Source organism: Pieris napi, chromosome 13 (genome assembly GCF_905475465.1).
Source record: "Pieris napi chromosome 13, ilPieNapi1.2, whole genome shotgun sequence".
Taxonomy (NCBI): domain Eukaryota; kingdom Metazoa; phylum Arthropoda; class Insecta; order Lepidoptera; family Pieridae; genus Pieris; species Pieris napi.
The window spans coordinates 1,060,022-1,079,480 of record NC_062246.1 but is presented as its reverse complement, the minus strand read 5'-3'; the positions used below and the strand labels follow the sequence as shown (position 1 = coordinate 1,079,480).

Genomic DNA, 19,459 nt, shown 5'->3' with positions numbered 1-19,459 from the left:
CTTTTATTTTATAGTCATTAAATTAAATTCGTCAGTCACACTGATTTACTTAATTCTCTAGATACCATAGAATTAATTGAAAGAGTAGAGACTTTAATGTAAATACATAAGGCATTTAGGCATTTTCTTTAGCAAACTAGCGAACTGTACCTAGCGAAAAGTATACATGTCAACTATGTTCTTTGTAAACTAAATATTAAGTAATTAAGCTGCCCAAATCCCATAATTTAATTTTGTCTTTCTATATTAATGAATGACACTTAGGCTAGTTAAAAACCAGAACTAAAATTAGTTGTTGTTATGTATATAGAAATACGACCATTAATATGGTAACAATTACCAAATAATATAACATATTATTTGGTAATTATTATCACAATTGCTAGCTTAATCCCACATTTTCCAAAATAGCCAACTGGGTCTTAACAAAAAAGGTCTTGGTTCTGTGCCCTTATAAAAATACAAAACCAACAAAAAAAATGGCAATTTAGTTACTTAATAAAATAATAATGATATTGATATGTATCGGTCTCAATCGCTCTCTCCGACAAAACGCTGCACACCTTCGTGACGTTCTGTAAAAAATTTACCCTCATGCGTTTCACTTCAAAATCAATTCTTAAACCTTAACAATAATGACAAAACTCTAATGTAGTTTGTGAAAATCAACTTATAATTTAGATATATTCAATCAAATTAGATTTATTGTTAATGTTTGCCTTGCTTTCAAGTTATATTCATTTAAAATTAAATTGAAGGGCAAAATTGCGCATGTGTTAACACTCCCTTGTGCGCACTGCGTGAAAACGAAATTTGTCGATCAATAATGTGTATGGCACACAGGGGTAAAACATCGAAAGATTTATACATTTACTTATTAATGCATTAAGTTTACTAGATCTTTAAATTGATAGCGTAAAACTCTTTATAATGATTGTTTCGATTACATTACTTATTTTTAATATTAAAAAATCCCAATATAAAACTTAAATAAAAAATACATTAGGATTTTATCAGTTAATTTTTGATTTCCATAACTGTAATTATATCTTTTAAGTAAATTTTCTGAAATAGTTGTAGGTTTTTTATTTGTCTTCGGACTTGTCGCTTAAGTAAGTTCTGTTTCATTAGTACATTCATAGTTTTACTATCTCGCTTTAACTTGTTAAACTTGGCTTACGATATCTCTTTCCTGACCTTAAAACCCCTAGATTTTATGTCATAATACGTATGTGTAAAGCTCCAAAATTTCGGCCGGGTGCTAAGCCAAGATCTAAATTTAGATTTAGAGTAAAAAGTGCCATAGATTTTATATTATAACATACACTTTTGAAACGACTGTAGTCATATGTGTAAATAAAAGGTCCAAAATATGATGAGTGAACTACGTGTACGCACAAGTGATATAATGATGATAATATAGTGTTTTAACGATCAAAATACTGTTATTAAGTGATGTGTTTGCTCTATAAGATCAGCAGCAGGTTTTAATTATACAATTATACACACGGATAAAATTGCACATTTCACAAGCAAATTAAATTGCAATGTAATAGTTTTTTTTAAGCACTGTTGATGAATTGCTTTTTGTGTTGTGTAAAATATACCTACCTACTTCTAATTTTCTATCAGCAATGTTGTAAACGATGTTTTCTGAGCGCTGACAAATTGTAAGTGAGCTTTATATGTTTTTTTTTATTTAAAGAGTATTATAAAAACTATATATCTTATAAAATAACAAGATACTGACTGGGATGATAAAATCTGTACCGAATAAGTTGGAATTAGGTGACCTAGTGAATTTTTTTTAAAGATTGTTTCCATTAAGTAAAAAACATAATAAAAATCACTCGGTCTTTGATAATAACATTAAAAAAATATATAATGAACCTATATCAGTCAATAAGAGTGATTTTTTAAATGAGCTAATTTAGGGATTAATTGATATTTATATTTTTGTCTGAGGAATAAAATTAACGCTACGCGTGAGAATTTCCATAGATTGTCATTACATAATGATGATGATATTAATTTATCCCAAATGGGAACAGGGAAAGGCAAAGGACTTTTGTCCATACAGCCAGGTCTTACGTCCATTTTTTTTTAACCCTGTCATTACATAAATTAAATTTGACAGTTGTCGTGGTAGTTGAAAATAAAAATTGACTTTTGTAGGTAACTGTAGGTTGCCATAACACGCTTATCACCGTAAAATAAGGCACTTAATGGTTGATAATTTAAAGGACTCTCATGTCAAATCATGAGTAGCTCAGACCATGTTTACTTAAATATATTAGATAAACCACACAGAATACAATTCATATTCGACGGTCTTAAAGGGTTTTCGAGATTTATAAATCGGTAAAAAGAAAATATAAAGTTAAAATAAATAACAATACAACTTGCAACACTTAAATTCTGGCTATTTTTATTTTGCTTGTAGATTGATTTCTTTGTGTAGATATTTTATCGTAAAATAATCGTTTTAAACATTTATTTTAATCGTATGAAGTTTGCTACATTATTTTAAATAACTTTAGAAAGTTATTGGTAACGGTAAACGAATTTCTTCATTCTATTATTTCATTGAAGTTACAACGTAAGTAGTTCCAACTTTCAACATCATTGAATCCACCTAAATAAGATGCAATTTAAAACTACTAGAATCTTATGCTGTAGATGTTCACATATGCCAACTTGACATAAAACCAGTTGCCCCTATGGTGATCGCACTTGAAATAGTTCCATATTAAACGATAAACATAATTCTCTCTTCCATGCTTCTTTAACACCCTTTGCACACTAAAGTGCAAGTATTTTAAATCTTATTCACTTGTAGCATTAGATTCAAGTTTTAATGTTAGATATAATTAAGTATGTTTATCCATAGGATAGGATATAATACTTTAAAGTTTGTGTGATTTAAATAATACTTAAAGCTAAAAATTTTGAAAAATGTTTTGATGTTCCTTGCAATTTTATGAATGATCAAACCTTTTGATTGAAGCCTTATTAATCTAATAACCTATGTTTATTTTTATACCTAAGTATAGCTTCACATGTCAAAAGCAGGTTGTTCATGTATGTAAAGATCAAACTGGCTAATTTAGTTTTTACTTAATAAATGGTTGCCTCTGCCAATATGCCTGACAAGTTAAGAAGTAAACACATAAACTTTAGTTTTCATATTACTTGATTGCCAAGGCTGTATATAAATATAAGATAAAAATATTAAAACAGCTATCATCAAATCAGTACAGTAGATAAAGCTTCATATTTTAGGTGCTTAATTAGTATCATGTTTAACTATTTGTATATATCAATAAATTATACAAAAATTTCTCACATATAATTGGTGCAATTGATAAAATTTTGGGTTGTAATGTAATGTAATATTTGACACAATAAATTATTACATATCACCATATCATATTAAAATATCACAGTATTTATATTTTGTGATGCTATTCTTTCTGTACAGTAAGTGCGTGTATCTATTTGGTTTTACTATACAAAATTTGCCTGTCAACCAGGGCCTGCAATATTTGCAATTTAATAATAAAATTGTATTATAACACATTACAGCTAAAATTTGATATAAGGTTATACCTATATTTTACTGATATCTCTGAGAATGCTAGTATAAATATTTATAATTACATGTTATCAAGTAGAGATATCCTTTGTTTGAGGCCACAACAATTATACTGTAGAGAGCACAATTACTACCAAATTAATTACGTATTTAGTTTGCATATAATCAAATGTTCAGTTTATCAATATTTGCAGTACATAAGTATTTTTTTATAATCTTTTCTTAATTAGATGTGTCAGTGATATTTTTAATTAACCTGCCTATTCATTTTGTAGCAATTCTATTAAAAAAATTTATGTATAGTTTTGCAACTTTATAGCAAGAATCCCAAAAAAAGTAAACCTTTACTGAGGCAGCTTTATAGATAGGCATTCATTGTATATCTAGTTAGTCTTATTGTGTTGAATCCTAAGAAATTCCAGTGCTTTAACTGTACGTACTAAACACACCAAACAAGTAAATTTGTTCTTAACAGACTAATGTCTAAAATGTTGTAAGTTTTTTTTTTTTGTAGTATATTTAATTAATTAATTATAGCTATATTTATGTCGGGGTAGATTGCCTAAGTATTAAAAGAGAAGCCACGTTAGTTGGATTGGCTATCATCCATGTACTCTTATTTTACATACTTACTGCCTTTTAGACACGCTAGTACAATCCTGATATATTTCAAATTTGATGATCTCTTTATAAAAATAAATAATTGCAGATGGGAGACCGGTTAATAAGCAGTGACAATGGAGGAGCATGCGTGCCTTGTCCGCGCTCGCTCTGACTCTGAGAGTTCTTCGAAACTGGGAAGCTTCGGCTCCATAGCTCACACCATGTCCTATACCGAGGACAGACTCACAGGTATGTGAATTAATAGTAACATAGTTTTAATTCATGACCAGTACTGACAATTAAGTGAAATTGTTTTACTTAAAAAAAATACTAACAACTAGCAAGTACAACAAGCAACCATTTTGGATCCTATCTTACAGAAATGGTGTATTTTTGGATATAGTATTAGGCTATTTCCTTTTCTTGATTCTGTTTGAAATAATTGTATTCTTTATTAAAATTCATACTTTGAAAATTTCAGAAGGCGGTGGTGATCCTGGCATCAGAAATAACATACCACCTCCGCCTGACAACAATGATGTCAATGACAGCGGTGAGCTCTTGGACTATAATGATTCAAGTGTACTCGAGCAGTTCCATGAAGATGCATTGAGACAGGTAAATAATTAAACATATTTCTTTTATTATTGACTCTAGGATTTGATGAGGTTAATTATTGCAATAAAAAATATAGTTAGTTCCTTAACTATTGAGGTAATGTAAAGCGTAACCATGAAAACCATTATACTACCTTCAATCCATGTCAAGGAATATTGTCAGCCCACAGATATATAAAAAAATTGAGTTAAAGTTGAAATAATACCAGTGTTGGCCTAGTGTCTTGAGGTTCTAGGTTCGAACTATGGGTGTGGTCCAATAGACTTATTTCTATGTGAGCATTAAACATCTCCAGTTTATTGTTGTGGGAACCGGGCTTACCCAATAAGTCAACAGCGTAAATTTGTGAATATTATAGGCCGGTTGCGGTTTATCTCAAGGAAAAGTGTTCCTGTCGGTTGGATTGGCTGTGGTGGGGTCAGCTTTAGAAATGTCATCCATTCCATTTGTATTGCCATCTGCTGAGATAGAGCTGTGTGTGTTGCCACATGAGAAAAATTGGTTAGGTAAGTTTCAATAAATTCTACATGTTTATTATAAATTAGTTAAACAACTTTAAAAAAAATTAAATTATTTTAAAAATTTTCACTTTTTAAAAGTTTTAACAAACAAACAAACAAACAATTTTTTTTTACATTTGTTAAGCACTTTATACAAAGTTATTAGTTTTATTTAACAATATATTGATATTTTGTTCACAACTGCTAACAAATTATTTAACAGTGAATTTAAACTTTATCACAGTGATTATTAAAGTATTATTAGTTAGGTACTAATACTATAAAGAGAAAAGATTACTGTGTTTGTAAGGAATTGGCTCAAAAAGTACTGGACCGATTTTAAAAATTATGCATTATCACTGATTAATATAGGCCAATGTGTAAAAAAAATCCTATAAAATATCTTTCATCGCATGTGCTGCAATAAATATTGATGCAACAAAAAAAATTTCAACAATATTGAAGAACATATCAATATCCACCAAAAAAGTAGTCTAGCTATTGCAGTTATGTCAGTATAACTACTTTTAAACATTTTAAAATTTAGTAAAAATTCCGACCAAAATGCGACCAAGTTATTTTTACCTTTGCCTTAGTCATTACCTAAATAAATGTCTGTATGTCTTGCATTTGTGTCATTCACTGTAAATTTATGTCAAAATGTTCCCTCAGTTATACTTTTGATTAACATTAAATAGAAGTAAATTACAAGAAATCACTGCTATTATACTATCTGCTACAAACTGCTATTTCAGTGATGATTAGTATAATGGGTGGATCGCTGGGTGCTGTCGGTTGGGGTGCGTTGGGCGAACGCCTCGGCCGAAGAAGGGCGTTGTTATCTGCGCTCGCTGTTAATGCGGTTTTTGCTGCTATTGCTGCCTTCATGCCTACTTATGGGACATTTATGATGGCCAGGTATTATGTGTTAGCTTTTTTGCTAGAGCAGTGTTGGCCTAATAGCTTCAACGTGTGACTCTCTTCTTTGAGGTCGTAGGGTCGATCCTCGGCTGTGCACCAATGGACTTTCTATGTGCGCATTTAACATTCGCTCGAACGGTGAAGGAAAACATCGTGTGCAAACCGACATGTCTTAAAGACCCAAACATTCGACGGCGTGTGTCAGGCACTGGATGCTGATCACCTACTTGCCTATTAGATTTCATGAAACAGATTCAGAAATCTGAGGCCTAGACCTAAAGACGTAGCGCCACTGTTTTTTTTTTATATTTTTGCCATTTTAAGTTTCGGGGTGAACGCTCTGGATTTCAGAGAATTTTTTGACTTATCTTTTGACGTAAGAAGTATAAAATTAAGTATTCTAGTATGTATAAAGCATTTTAATTTATTTTAAAAAATATGTTAAATTTCAGATTTTGTTCAGCCATCGGTTCGGGCGGTATCATTCCCACGGGATATGTGTATACGTCGGAAATGATATCCCGGGTAAAGCGAACAATACCGATGGCCGTGTTCCCCATTTGTATGGGGGTGGGGATACTGGTGGCGGCTGGACTCGCCCGGGCCATCTTACCTTTGACCGGGGCCGAGACTTTGATAGAGAATAAGGAGCATTTCAGCGCTTGGCATAGGTGAGTTTAACCGACTTCAAAATAAAAAAAAAGTGTGTGTGTACAAAGTACACATGTCAGAAGTGAAACTTCAGTGGCAAACTAATCTTGAAGTGTTGTTCATATTTATACAAATCTAAAAGTTTAGATTTCCGATACTTAGAGGGACGGAAAAAGGAAGATATGTTAGGAATTTAATTAATTTAATTGTCATTAAAATATTAAGTGTCGAATAATAAATAATAAATAATAAATAATAAATAATAAATAATAAATAATAAATAATAAATAATAAATAATAAATAATAAATAATAAATAATAAATAATAAATAATAAATAATAAATAATAAATAATAAATAATAAATAATAAATAATAAATAATAAATAATAAATAATAAATAATAAATAATAAATAATAAATAATAAATAATAAATAATAAATAATAAATAATAAATAATAAATAATAAATAATAAATAATAAATAATAAATAATAAATAATAAATAATAAATAATAAATAATAAATAATAAATAATAAATAATAAATAATAAATAATAAATAATAATTAATAAATAATAAATAATGTGACGGTAATTTTTTTTCCAACGCCGATAAAGAAGTTTGACTTCAAAAAGGAACATGGCGGTAACCGAAAATCGTGACGCGTAACGAAAAAATGTTACACTAAATTTTTTTCCAACCCCGATAAAGAAGTTTCACTTCAATAATAAAAACTTTATTTATGTCAAAATGGTTGTGACAGAATTTATTTATCGCTAGTCCCCACACTAGGGAGGCCCTGTGTTGTATGTAACTACACAACATGTACATGTTTAAAACAGTTAAAAAAAAGATAAAAATAATAATAAATTTAGTGGTACAAAATAAGTGAATGGGTGTGTATGCGCATGTATTTGAGAGTGTAGCTGTTGTTATGATCGTGCACTGTGTGTGTGTTAGTTTTTGAAACCTCATAAGTGACCTTGGAAAGTCGTACTAAGGTATGTAGTAATGCCAAAAAGAAGGTCAATTTGACCTGTATCCGTAGGATATTTAGGTATTTTGTTTTATTTAGGAATTAAACGTGTATATGGGCGGATACCCTTTATCATAAGAATAAGCCATGTCTTCAATAAGTTGTAATGTGGGTAGCAACAAAAGAATCACAAAAAGTATCTCCCTCACAGTAATTCACTAAAATCTATTCACTAGTAATTAGGGAATCACTTAATCAATCACTTTTAATTAGTTTTGTAACAAAAAGACACAAGATTATTTGGAACAAAAGCGATTCGTCGCAGACGTGGTGCGCTCGCCGTTGACGTTTGAAAACTAAACGAAATTCAACATGGCCGCGCTGACCATCGACACGACGCTCCGCCAGACTGACAATAGTCAAATCTCGTTCCAATAATTCCAGTATTTTTAACAGATGGCGCTAGGAATGCGCCGTCATGTAAATTTCTTAAGTGTATGTATGTTTGTCCACAATTCGTCACAAACTTTTTTTTCAGGTACCTCCTCCTTTGTGTGTTGCCAATCATTGCGTCGTTAATCAGCCTCATTTGGACGCAGGAGTCTCCCCGGTACCTCCTCGATGTGGGGAGGGAAGTTGACGCTATGATGGTGTACCAGGTGAAAATTTTTTTTTAAGGTTTTGTAAAAAAATCAAAATACACATAACATGAAAGAATTAATAAAAAATTGACAAACAAAACACACTACATAAAGTAAGATAAGCTATTTCTTTCAGGCAATCAATTGACTTTTACGCTTTGCGGACATGTTTCTTTATTTAGAATTTAATTTTTATTATTTATATATTTTCCAAGACACTTAAAGCCTCAGCTAGCATCGGGATACTGGGTGTTGACATATCGAATGACGTTCAGTTTCGCGGTCATTTGGAAGGAAAGGCTAAGTTAGCCTCTAAGAAGCTCTTCCACATCATCAGACCTCAAGGCAGAATACAAAATACCATCCGTATCACCTCGACGTCCGTCGTTCCACAACTGAGCGTTTTTCATCCCGTTTGCCTCCTGTTACATTTTAAAAAAATGATTTAATAAGACTAAAATTAAACGATCGCCCTTTTCCGTCAAAATAATTTATATTTATTATTTGCGGGTAGAATTTTGGTATTATTAAAATGAGGGTATTTAATAAATGCAGAGCATACACAGCGGCAACCAAATCCGCGTGTGCCGCAAAGTGAGCGTGAGCAACGATGGCGATTATCGTTTGGGTGAACTCTCCCTTCCGGGGAAGAGACGTCCGCCCGCCCTGCATCACGTCAGGCATAGCGTCAAAATGGTGAGGAACTACTTTAATTTTTTACAAAGTGTGGGTAGTTACAGAATCGATATTTTTTTTATGGAAATAAATTTTTATTATTACCTACTCATGATCAAATTGTGAGAATTGAATAAGTAGCAAAAAAGTATTCAATCTTTGAAGTCTGTGCCTCAGATTTCTGTATCTTTCCTGGTCATTTGTTTTTTTAATAGGCAAGTATACCAGCATTCTGTCGCTGATAATTGATGCCGGTTTCTTTCTTTCCTTCACGTACGAGTGTTATATACACAGAGAAAGTCCTGGTTCGAACCTTCTTTCTATGAGCCCATTTAACATTAGCCATAGACCCCAAAAGTCGACCCAGGCGGCTGTTAGGCACAGGAGGCTGATCACCTCGCCAATAGGCATATTAGTTGACAAATGATCATGAAACAGATACAGAATTCGGAGGCCCAGTCCCAAAAAAATTTGTAGCGCATTGATAAATATAAAAATAACTATTGTAAAAAATATTTAAAGAAAAAACTTTTTAACCGGATGAAAGTTATGTATTATTATAAATTTACAATTATTTAACATAATTTTTAATTTATCCGACGTTTCGCGTGCTTTACAGCGTGCGTGGTCACGGTGACTGAAGACAAAAGATGTTGAATGTCAAAAAGTATCACAGCTGCAGAGAAAGTTGCATTATCTGTATTTATTTCCCCGGAGTTGGTATTGACTAAAAGATAGAGGGTTTTGGCGAAAAAGTTTTTTCTTTAAATGTGTAAAGGTTATGTCAATCAAAGATAATACTATATTGTAAAAAATATATTTTATTAATGTGATGATGTAGTGATAAAATAATGTAAGAATTCACTATGATATGTTTGGTAATGTAATATGTAAAACTCTACCTTTTTACTATGTCAGATAAATTTGCACGCCTTTATGTGTGTACTATAATATTTTTCTAACATATTCTTGCAAATAAAAAAAAACATTAAAAATTATTTTAAGTGTGAATTTTTGTCTGCATATTCGTTACAAACATAAAAATCTTTCTTATATTAGATATATATTTTTTAGGTAATAATCTTTTTCTCTTTCCAGTTTTGGCAGACATTTTTCCAATTATTCTCAAACACATACAGGAGTACAACAGTGTCTCTGGGCGGGACTTTGTTATTCTCTATGGCGATATCGGTAAGTGAGAATTTAATTTTTTAATTATCTTTATTTATTTTATTTCCTTCAGGAAGAAAGAAATAAAGAAACACTTTTAGTACACACTATAAAAAGGAAAAAAATAATATTTTTGGAATGACATATTTATTTTTAAAAACATACTACCTTACATAATACCTTAGTAATAAGTAGTTTTAGTTAGATGATTTCGACTCACAAGCACTCTAAATGTATGTTTGTTCATAAATTTAGCGACAATTAATAATATTAAAATATTATAATAGCGCAATTCAAATTCAATCAGATATAGTTCAGGTCGGTCAAACTTTTATTAAAATATGTTCAGTAGGTTTTGTGTGAGTGTACACACTTTTCTATATGTATGACTATAGTCGACGCATTTTAAACTGAGTCACTGACAGTAGGAATGCCCACGCACTCTGACTTCTGATTGGTCGTTACGAGTAAGGGTTGTTGTTTTTTTTTTATTTAACTAACTTAAATTTAACATAATTTAGCATATCGATCGTATCTATCCTTGTATGTATATGTGAGAGAAGAAATAAAGATTATTTATTATAATATATTATTAAGTTATCGATATGCACCTCTACAATTCTTACGCACATCACTACGTCTCTCCATAAGAGCCGTAAGTGCGAGCGAGACAGACAGATAAATATGATTTAATGACCCTCAGTTCATAATTCGTCGACTATAAGCCATACATTATATTCTTTATTCTTGACAATGTCTTTATTTTTTTTAATTGACAGTTCTACCTATCAGCGGCTGTCCCATCGACAGTGCTGAGCATAGAAACGGAGGCCTTCCTCCTTTCGAGGCGTCGGGTAACGAACGTGACGTATGAGAACGAGAAATACAACGAGACGTTGGAGAACGTAGACTTTTATGACGTCACGTTTCGTAACGTGACGTTTCGGGATATGCTCATGTCGCACGTCACCTTCTACAATAACACCTTCCTGAATGTGGCCTTTTCGAATATTAAGACGTCGTACACCAGCTTCAAGGGGTGCCTATTTGTTAATTCAACGTGAGTATTACATTATTTTAATATAGATGATAATTGTAATGCCACAGAGTAGCATAGACAATACAAGATTATATTTGGAGTGACATTTTGCTTTTTTTAAATTAATTTAACATTTATTGATGTTTTAACGTATAAAATAAATTTATTTTATCTCTTCATTTAGTCATTTACGCTCAATCATAAATTTTTTCAAAAGACGATAAATAGAAAACTATATAATACTAGCTGATCCGGCAAACGTCGTTTTGCCATGTATATCATTTATAATAAAAATAGGGATTGATCGTAGAGAGATGAAAATTAGGGGTTGTATGTATTTTAATGCTGTATCATAAAAAAATAGAAATTAAAAATTTTGTCTAAAAAATAAAAATAAAAATTTAGGGGTAACCCCTAACATTTAGGGGGATGAAAAATAGATGTTGGCCGATTCTCGTAGATACCGGATAAGCACAAAAAATTTCATCAAAATCGGTCAAGCCGTTTCGGAGGAGTATGGCAACGAAAACTGTGACACGAGAATTTTATATATTAGATATCTTATTCTATAAAAAAAAATAATTTGAGAAACCGCGCTCCGTCTGCACGTATTATATCGCCCTGGAAGAAATTAAACAGTTTTTTTTTTCTTTTTTTATGGCTCTGGCACGATTTGTGCATTAGCCAGCGTCAAGTATAGGATTTTTTATAATTCGTGCTTGTCTTTAGAAATTCGACCGTGTCCTCCATGTACCCCGGTACCCCTCACCTAGCTGCCACTTAATAAGACCGCTAGGCTATGAGCCCCTAATTAAACAGTTTTATACTGTATTATTATCACCACTTATTGATTGGTCGGTCTGTAACTTCCGATAGCAATGCCAACTTTAGTATGAGGAAATTCTTGCGAAATTGGGTATCAAAACTTAACATTTTCACTATCTTGGATCTTCCAATAGTGTTCGAAATACATTGTTTTTATTTTTAAGTTTTGTTGAGTCCATAATATTTTAACTCGGCCCATCGTCACATTTTATTCACTTACCTTTTTTATTACGCCCTCTATACGCCCCCCTACGAAGTATTGTATATGTTTTAGTCAATGTTTGTGGGTATTTTAAACTATTTCAAGGTTAAGTATTAGTTTCTTTATTAGTCTAACCCAGTATGTCCCATGTGGGGCGTGCGCCCTTTAGGGCAATTTGATTGTAAAAGGGGGCTTTTCGAAAATGTACTATTTAAATATTTGTAATTTCAGATTTTTCATTATGTTTTAAAATCCACAAACTGTGTTTCGTTAACAATTTCCAAGAAATTTCTTCCTAAAACCAATCGTTTAAGTTTCTCAATATATTTGTTGTAAATATTAAAAATTATGTATGTTTCATGGGGTGGGGGACACAAAATAGGTTGGAAAACACTATTCTAACCTCTAATTGTTCGCATACTAATTACCTCCTTATCATGTTAAGAATATATCGAAACGAATGCATTCAGGCCATAGAACCGTTCCTTGTCGTACGAATAGCAATGTCCATCATTTAAGTATGTTTAATGACACTTTTCAGTATGATAGACACGGATATAGAGATAGGAAAGGAGTTGGACGACTGCACGCTGACCGGCAGCACAGTGCGAGGGGTGAAGGGCGGGTGCAGCAGACACGCGGACCTGACCTCCACGCTGAGCGGTCCGCTGGCCGAGCAGACGTACGGGGCGTACGCGGCTCTGTTGGCCTCGCTGCCTGTTGCGGCCCCGCACGCTTTGAGACCGCCTGGTAAGGAATTGCTAATTAATAATTAATTCCAATACACATATATATTATTTCGTTTCTATATTTTAATACCTTGTGTCTTCAATGAGACAATATGGAAAATTACGATCTACTCTGACTGTTAAGCACTTTGGAGGCGTTCAAGTATTACGTAAGCACTTTGCGGGTGGGGGGGGTCTTTGATTTTCTTTTTAGTGATTACGTTAACAGTAATTATATACTCTTTTACACATATTACCCACACATTGTCTATGCTTGAAAACGAAATGCATTTTCGAGAATAAAAATTAATACGTTTATGTACTATTATTTTTGAGAGCTTTGCTCAATTTTGCTGAAAAGAGGAAGGAGGGGGGGGGGGGGATAAATTGCAGTAAATCTGGTTACGTAATACTTGAACGAACCCTTAAGACTAACGTGCACTAACACTTATCTAGTTCAAATGCCCCTGGTGTCAAGAAGTCGAATAGCCTCGATATAAATAAAATAAATATTCATACCTTTATTTAGATTTGGTTTTGTTTTATTGAAGTGAAACTTCTTTATCGGGGTTGGAAAAAAATTTTGTGTAAAATTTTTTCGTTACGCGTCACATTTTTCCGTTACGCGCCATGTTGCTTTTTGAAGTCAAACTTCTTTATCGGCGTTGGAATGAAAGTTCTTTATCCACGTATGGGAGAAATTTTGTAGCAAATCGTCACGTTTTTCGGTTACGCGCCATGTTGCTTTTTGAAGTCAAACTTCGTTATCGGCGTTAGAATGAATTTTTTATCGACGTTTGGGAGAAATTTTGTAGCAAATCGTCACGTTTTTCGGTTACGCGCCATCTTTTTCTTGTCCCTACCACGGTTGATCCGAAGAGATTCGAAGCCATTAATAGCAAAAATATATAATAACGATAACAATGATACTAATAATTCTATTACAATTAATGAAATTCTGTAATAATCTTAGTAGTAATAATGTAAAATGAAATAATTGTATTTGTATTCATGTCTATGATAATAAAAGCCTTTTGTTAAACTTTATTTAACCAATTTCGTTAAGTCGCATACAGTAGATCATTTTTCGAAAAATAAGGTCATAAAGAAGTTTCACTTCTTACGTGTTACACCTAGTACACGCACACATTTTTTTTCATTTAGTACGATATTTAATATAAGTAATTGTAATCGTATTTTTTTAATATTTTGTTTTATAACTAGCAACACTAGTAATTACTAGACATTATTTTTTTAAAACATGCTATGATTGTTTTAGCTATGATTCTTTTCTTTTTATAAATAAAAAGATATATACAATCCGAAATACAAAGATTCAGTACAATACATACCGTTCAGCTTATTCGTTACGTTGTATACTTGAGAGAATAACGTCTATTAAGATATTTCAAACTAAAGAAATATGAAAGCTTACGCCATTTCATTCATTGACTTGGCTTTTATTGTGACATTTAAATAATTGATTAACTTAATTGTAAATATCGTCATGATCGTAGAACAATGTCGGATTTGAAAAAAAAAAATACACTTTTTATCATATTTGGATACTACATTGACTAAATATTACGGCTACATTAAAACAAATTCATGTGTTTTTGATTAAAAATTAATCAGTCGGTAAAGATAGACACGTGATTTTTCTAGAAAACTGTGTAATTTAATGTTATTATTTTTATTTTGTTTCAAAACAAACCCTTTTGTTTGCTTGTATGCCAATTTTCATAATTAAAGAATATGAATTAAAATAGTACAAAAACATGCTTATATTATTTTGAAATAACTGCCCTGTAAAGTTTACTATTTGTCAGATTCGTCACTATTCAACGACTGTGACGATATTTCCTACTAAAAGTGTTAAAATCACTGTTCAAATTAGTAGGAGATTAAAGGCCTATTAATTAAATTTTACAGTGATCCTATGCGGCGCGTTAGTGTTGCTATCTCCGACACTCTACTTTGCGCAGATAGAGACAGCGCTATACATAGTCGAGGCGGCTTACAGACTGATCGTTACTGTTATTTTCTTCACCATCAGTATTAAGGTGGTGGATTCTTATCCGGCTAATTTAAGGTGAGTTTAATTAAAAACATTTTGTGGGTAGCTACAAAATTGAGGGTATTACAAAATAACTCTTATAATGGCAAAATTTTTGTTTCATTGTCTGGTATATTGTATGTTTATTTTATGTGACCTAAATCGCTAGATCGATTTTGATGGAATTTATTACCTTTATGCTTCTTTAATGGAAGTTAGAAAAAATCTTTAAAGTTAAGGAACCGTTGAACGCTCAACTATATAGGATGTATTTTGTTACAGATGCACGGCCCATGGGCTGATATTATCGACAACTTACATGTGGGGTACGGCCGTACGGGGCATGGGGGACTTTGGACCCCTTATAAGTTGTATTCTGTGCGCACTTTTCGCTATCACAGCAACAGCACTCTCCGTAAGAATACGATAGACTGTATCGAAAAATACTATGAGCGTTTGATACAAATTGTAATCTTAAACAATAAATACGTAAATGTAGCCGTACTCACGCGCCCAGTTTCTGAAAGTCAAGTGTCAAACTTCTGTCAGATAGGAATGACAATTAGCAATGGGCTATTTGAAAAGATATTATAGAATTTATATATATATTGGTTTTATTAGCTTTTATTTAAATTAAACATTCATTATATCATCCGCCCAAACGCTTCTTTAGACAAGATGGCGTCCAGTACCTATGACGTACAATGCTTGTAAACACTGAAAAATAGTCAAGTATTTAAATTTAAATAATTTACAAGTTTACTCCATTTTATTTGCCAAATAGTCTTTTAGGAGATAATTTGATTAAAATGAAGAAGAAGAAAAGAGCGTACCTATTCTTGATAGGCCGGCAACGCACTTGCGATCCTTCAGGCAATGTGAGTGTCCATGGGCGGCGGTATCTCTTAACATTAGGTGAGCCTCCTGTGCGTTTGTCTTCTGTAACATTAAAGAAAAACTTGTCAAACACCAATTAAAGTGTCATAACGATTGATTGAATGAAAAAGAACGAACAGGTCAGAAACTGGGCGAGTCAATGAAATTATAGTTTAATAATAATTTTTGTTATAAAATAACGGATAATGAACTTTAATATCTGTTAAGAAAGGTTGTTTGTGAAAATCACCTGTGAATTAAATTTGATGAGTTGGCAGTGACTTGAGCTTCCCAAAGATAGTTCTTTATAGCTTAAGTAACGATTACAGACTCTGAGTACGTTCTGCTCTGGTCTTTAATATAGTTTTCAAAATATATATAAAGTCTCCTTGGATAGGATTGCGGTTGAGTGAAAATTAATCACTATTATACCAGAATAAAGTTCGTGTTCGCTTGGAAATGGTTCAACGAACAGAATTACGGGCAGTCTATGTCTTAAAGGTTATATTAATTTAAAATATTATCGCTGGAATAGGTAGCATTATTTTATTGTCGTTTTTAAATGACTACATTTGAAAGCCTATCTCTAACGAAGTTTAAACAAAATAAAACGCGTTTAATTTCGCGAACAATTCAAAGATTTTTGTACGTTCTTGGAAGAACACATGCTTTCTCTTACGTAACATATATATAACATAAATACTTTGCGAAATGCATGAGCCAAGGGACGGTCACGTGACCAAGCGTGGACCAAGAGTATTTTTGTCTCACATTAACAAGAAAATTATGAGTAGCTAAATTTCTCTTACGTTTTCGAAAATTTTCCAAAATTCCGGGTTTTTGACAATAAATACAATGAAAAATGGCAGCTTCGTAAACAAAACCCAATGATAAAGAAAGCTTGAATATATAAGCTATATTATATTTAAAATTATGAATTTGTTTTACATATCAATTTAGATAGCGTAATTTTAGTTAATTTAAAGCACCTTGCAATAAAGCTAACATAGCAATGATCATTTAACCAGTGTTATCAACACTGGTAATTGCCCATATATCAATATATGGGCAATTATAATAATAAATAATATAATATTTTCACCCCCCCTCCCCCCCGTGAAAATACCTAATAAAACGTAACCATCCGCCATCTTGTCGAAAGGGGCCGTTCAAGTATTACGTAAGCAGATTTACTGCAATTTGTCCCCCCCCCCCGGTCTTTTCTCTCAAAGCTCTCAAAAATAATAGTACATAAACGTATTAATTTTTTGTAGGAATCCTCGAAAATGCATTTCGTTTTCTAGCATAGACAATGTGTGGGTAATATGTGTAAAAAGAGTATATAATTACTGCTAACGTAATCAATAAATAAGAAAATCAAAGACCCCCCTTCCCCCCTATAGTGCTTACGTAATACTTGAACGGCCCCAAAGAGTCCGAGTTTGTTTTAAGGCTGTATTCGTTTTGTAATAAGGGTTTTTTTTAATAAGGGGGCAGTGTAACAATAGCTAAATGGCAGACGCCAAATATTTCTTAATTTAAAACTTGCTTCCAATGCACGTAATAGCCATTATTTAATACTCACTGAAATATCGAGATAAACTAATATTATAATAACGAAAAAACTTGTGAAATTGTACAGTACCATGAGTTTGCCAAAATAAGTAAAATTAATAAGTATGACATCAAGTTTTCAACACAAATGTTCGTTGTTTTGTATATTGATCTGTTCCTTTTGTTTATACATAAAAATAAAAAAGGATGCGTGTACTTATGTACGCGCGTAAGAAGTTATACTTCTTTGGCGTTATTAAAAATAGTTTTTGATTGCATGCAAATAATGAATTACAATTAAATAATCAAAGACTGGAAAAGGAGTAATTATAGTAAATAAAGTTCAGTTTACATTTAAAAAATTAAATAAATAAATATTTATTATTATTCTCTTACATTAAGTTTAACATAAATTCTATTATTATTCGAATGTTGTTTTTAAATTATGTCCAATGACGTAGCATCTTCCGTAGGCAACTTCTTTCTGTTAATTTTGTGTCACGGTGCGCGCGCATCGTAAAATTACAATCTCATCAATTTTTCATAACGCGCCTAAAGAAGTATAACTTCAAAAAGGTATTTATAAAATTCACGCAACGCATGCTCCAAAATTATGTTTGTACCTTCGACTCAAAGATTAAACAGTAATAGCGGGTATAAATTAACTACTAACGCGTGTACATAAGTACACACATGTTTTTTAAATATAAATGAAGCAAACATTGATACCTGTTTTTATTATGTAATAAAATATGTTAAGAGCGATGGATTTTAACATATTTAAAGGAAGCGTATCAAACGCATATTTTGTCTTACTCATGGTAGAGGTGCAGGGCGAGATTTTTTGATAATCTCTATATTTTAAATTGTTTAAATTTTAAACTGCACTTTTTCGTATTAACTTATCGAATAATATGGTTTCTGAAAAAAGTGTGTATATTACCAGTGGATAGTGGCAGAGACGGTCAGAAAATTTCATATTGCAACCTAGGAATGAATTGTGAAAACCTTCACACTTACAACACTTTATATCGTCAAGTGATAATCCGTCGATCTTTCACGGCGAAATTCTGTTATTGTAATTATATCTGTAATGGTGGCTGTACATACAATCTGGGGAGCGTTCAAGTATTACGTCACGCAATTTTTGGAGATTATTGACCTCCCCTCCCCCCGTGTAACGCGCCGTAACGTTTTTCTGTACCCAAGTACAGTACTGTAACCAAGTATAGTAAAACTTTTCGTGACCACCTAGTGACTCTTTATACCTAAAAGTTACCATTATGTTTTGTAAAGTAGTGGAAAGTCCAATTATATTAACAATAACGCGTAATTCAATCCCCGCCCCGCGTCGTAACGTTTTACAAGGACCCCCCCTCCATAATTCGTTACGTAACGCTTCCTTGACAGCAACTCTCCCGTATGTCAAAAACGTGTTGGATATTGAATGAGGTTTCGATTTAGTTGACCGAGGCTTGTAGATCACTAGAAAGCTAGCGATACCAAAGCTGTATGCACTCGTTTAGACGAATCTCGTGATATGGATGTGTATGTATAGCCCCTATATATATAGTTTCCATCGTGTGTTTAGTCCTAATTTTACAACTATGAATGGGGGAGAAGCTTAAAGGGTCAGGCGTTCAAGGCCGCATTGGTATGATGTATCCTAATGCTCTATAACTAGAATTTACTAGTCATGTGTGACTGACATTTGTCGCTAACATTCATTTATATTATGATGGGCGTGGAGTTCGAAGTAATATTTTATATGCAACTTTGTTGGTGAATACTGCTTTATATGACTTAAATGTCAGATTATTTATTGCG

General features: G+C 32.2%; 1 protein-coding gene across 5 annotated transcripts; it reads left to right on the top strand.

Moving 5' to 3' along the window:
- The first annotated feature begins 1,235 nt into the window (after positions 1-1,235).
- LOC125055373 (synaptic vesicle glycoprotein 2C-like) lies at positions 1,236-16,555 on the top strand. Of its 5 annotated transcripts, none has more exons than XM_047657815.1 (13): positions 1,236-1,484; positions 4,305-4,447; positions 4,680-4,816; positions 5,175-5,322; positions 6,072-6,234; positions 6,690-6,908; positions 8,405-8,525; positions 9,063-9,203; positions 10,281-10,373; positions 11,132-11,412; positions 12,960-13,168; positions 15,079-15,238; positions 15,485-16,555. In XM_047657815.1, exons 2-13 carry the CDS (start codon positions 4,333-4,335, stop codon positions 15,630-15,632), a joined length of 1,935 nt encoding a protein of 644 aa, XP_047513771.1. In that variant the 5' UTR covers positions 1,236-1,484; positions 4,305-4,332; the 3' UTR covers positions 15,633-16,555. The 5 variants fall into 5 exon arrangements, with proteins under 5 accessions (XP_047513771.1, XP_047513770.1, XP_047513768.1 ...); XM_047657814.1 differs by having other exon boundaries at positions 1,236-1,549; XM_047657812.1 differs by lacking the exon at positions 1,236-1,484 and adding an exon at positions 1,532-1,670.
- The last annotated feature ends 2,904 nt before the right edge of the window (positions 16,556-19,459 follow it).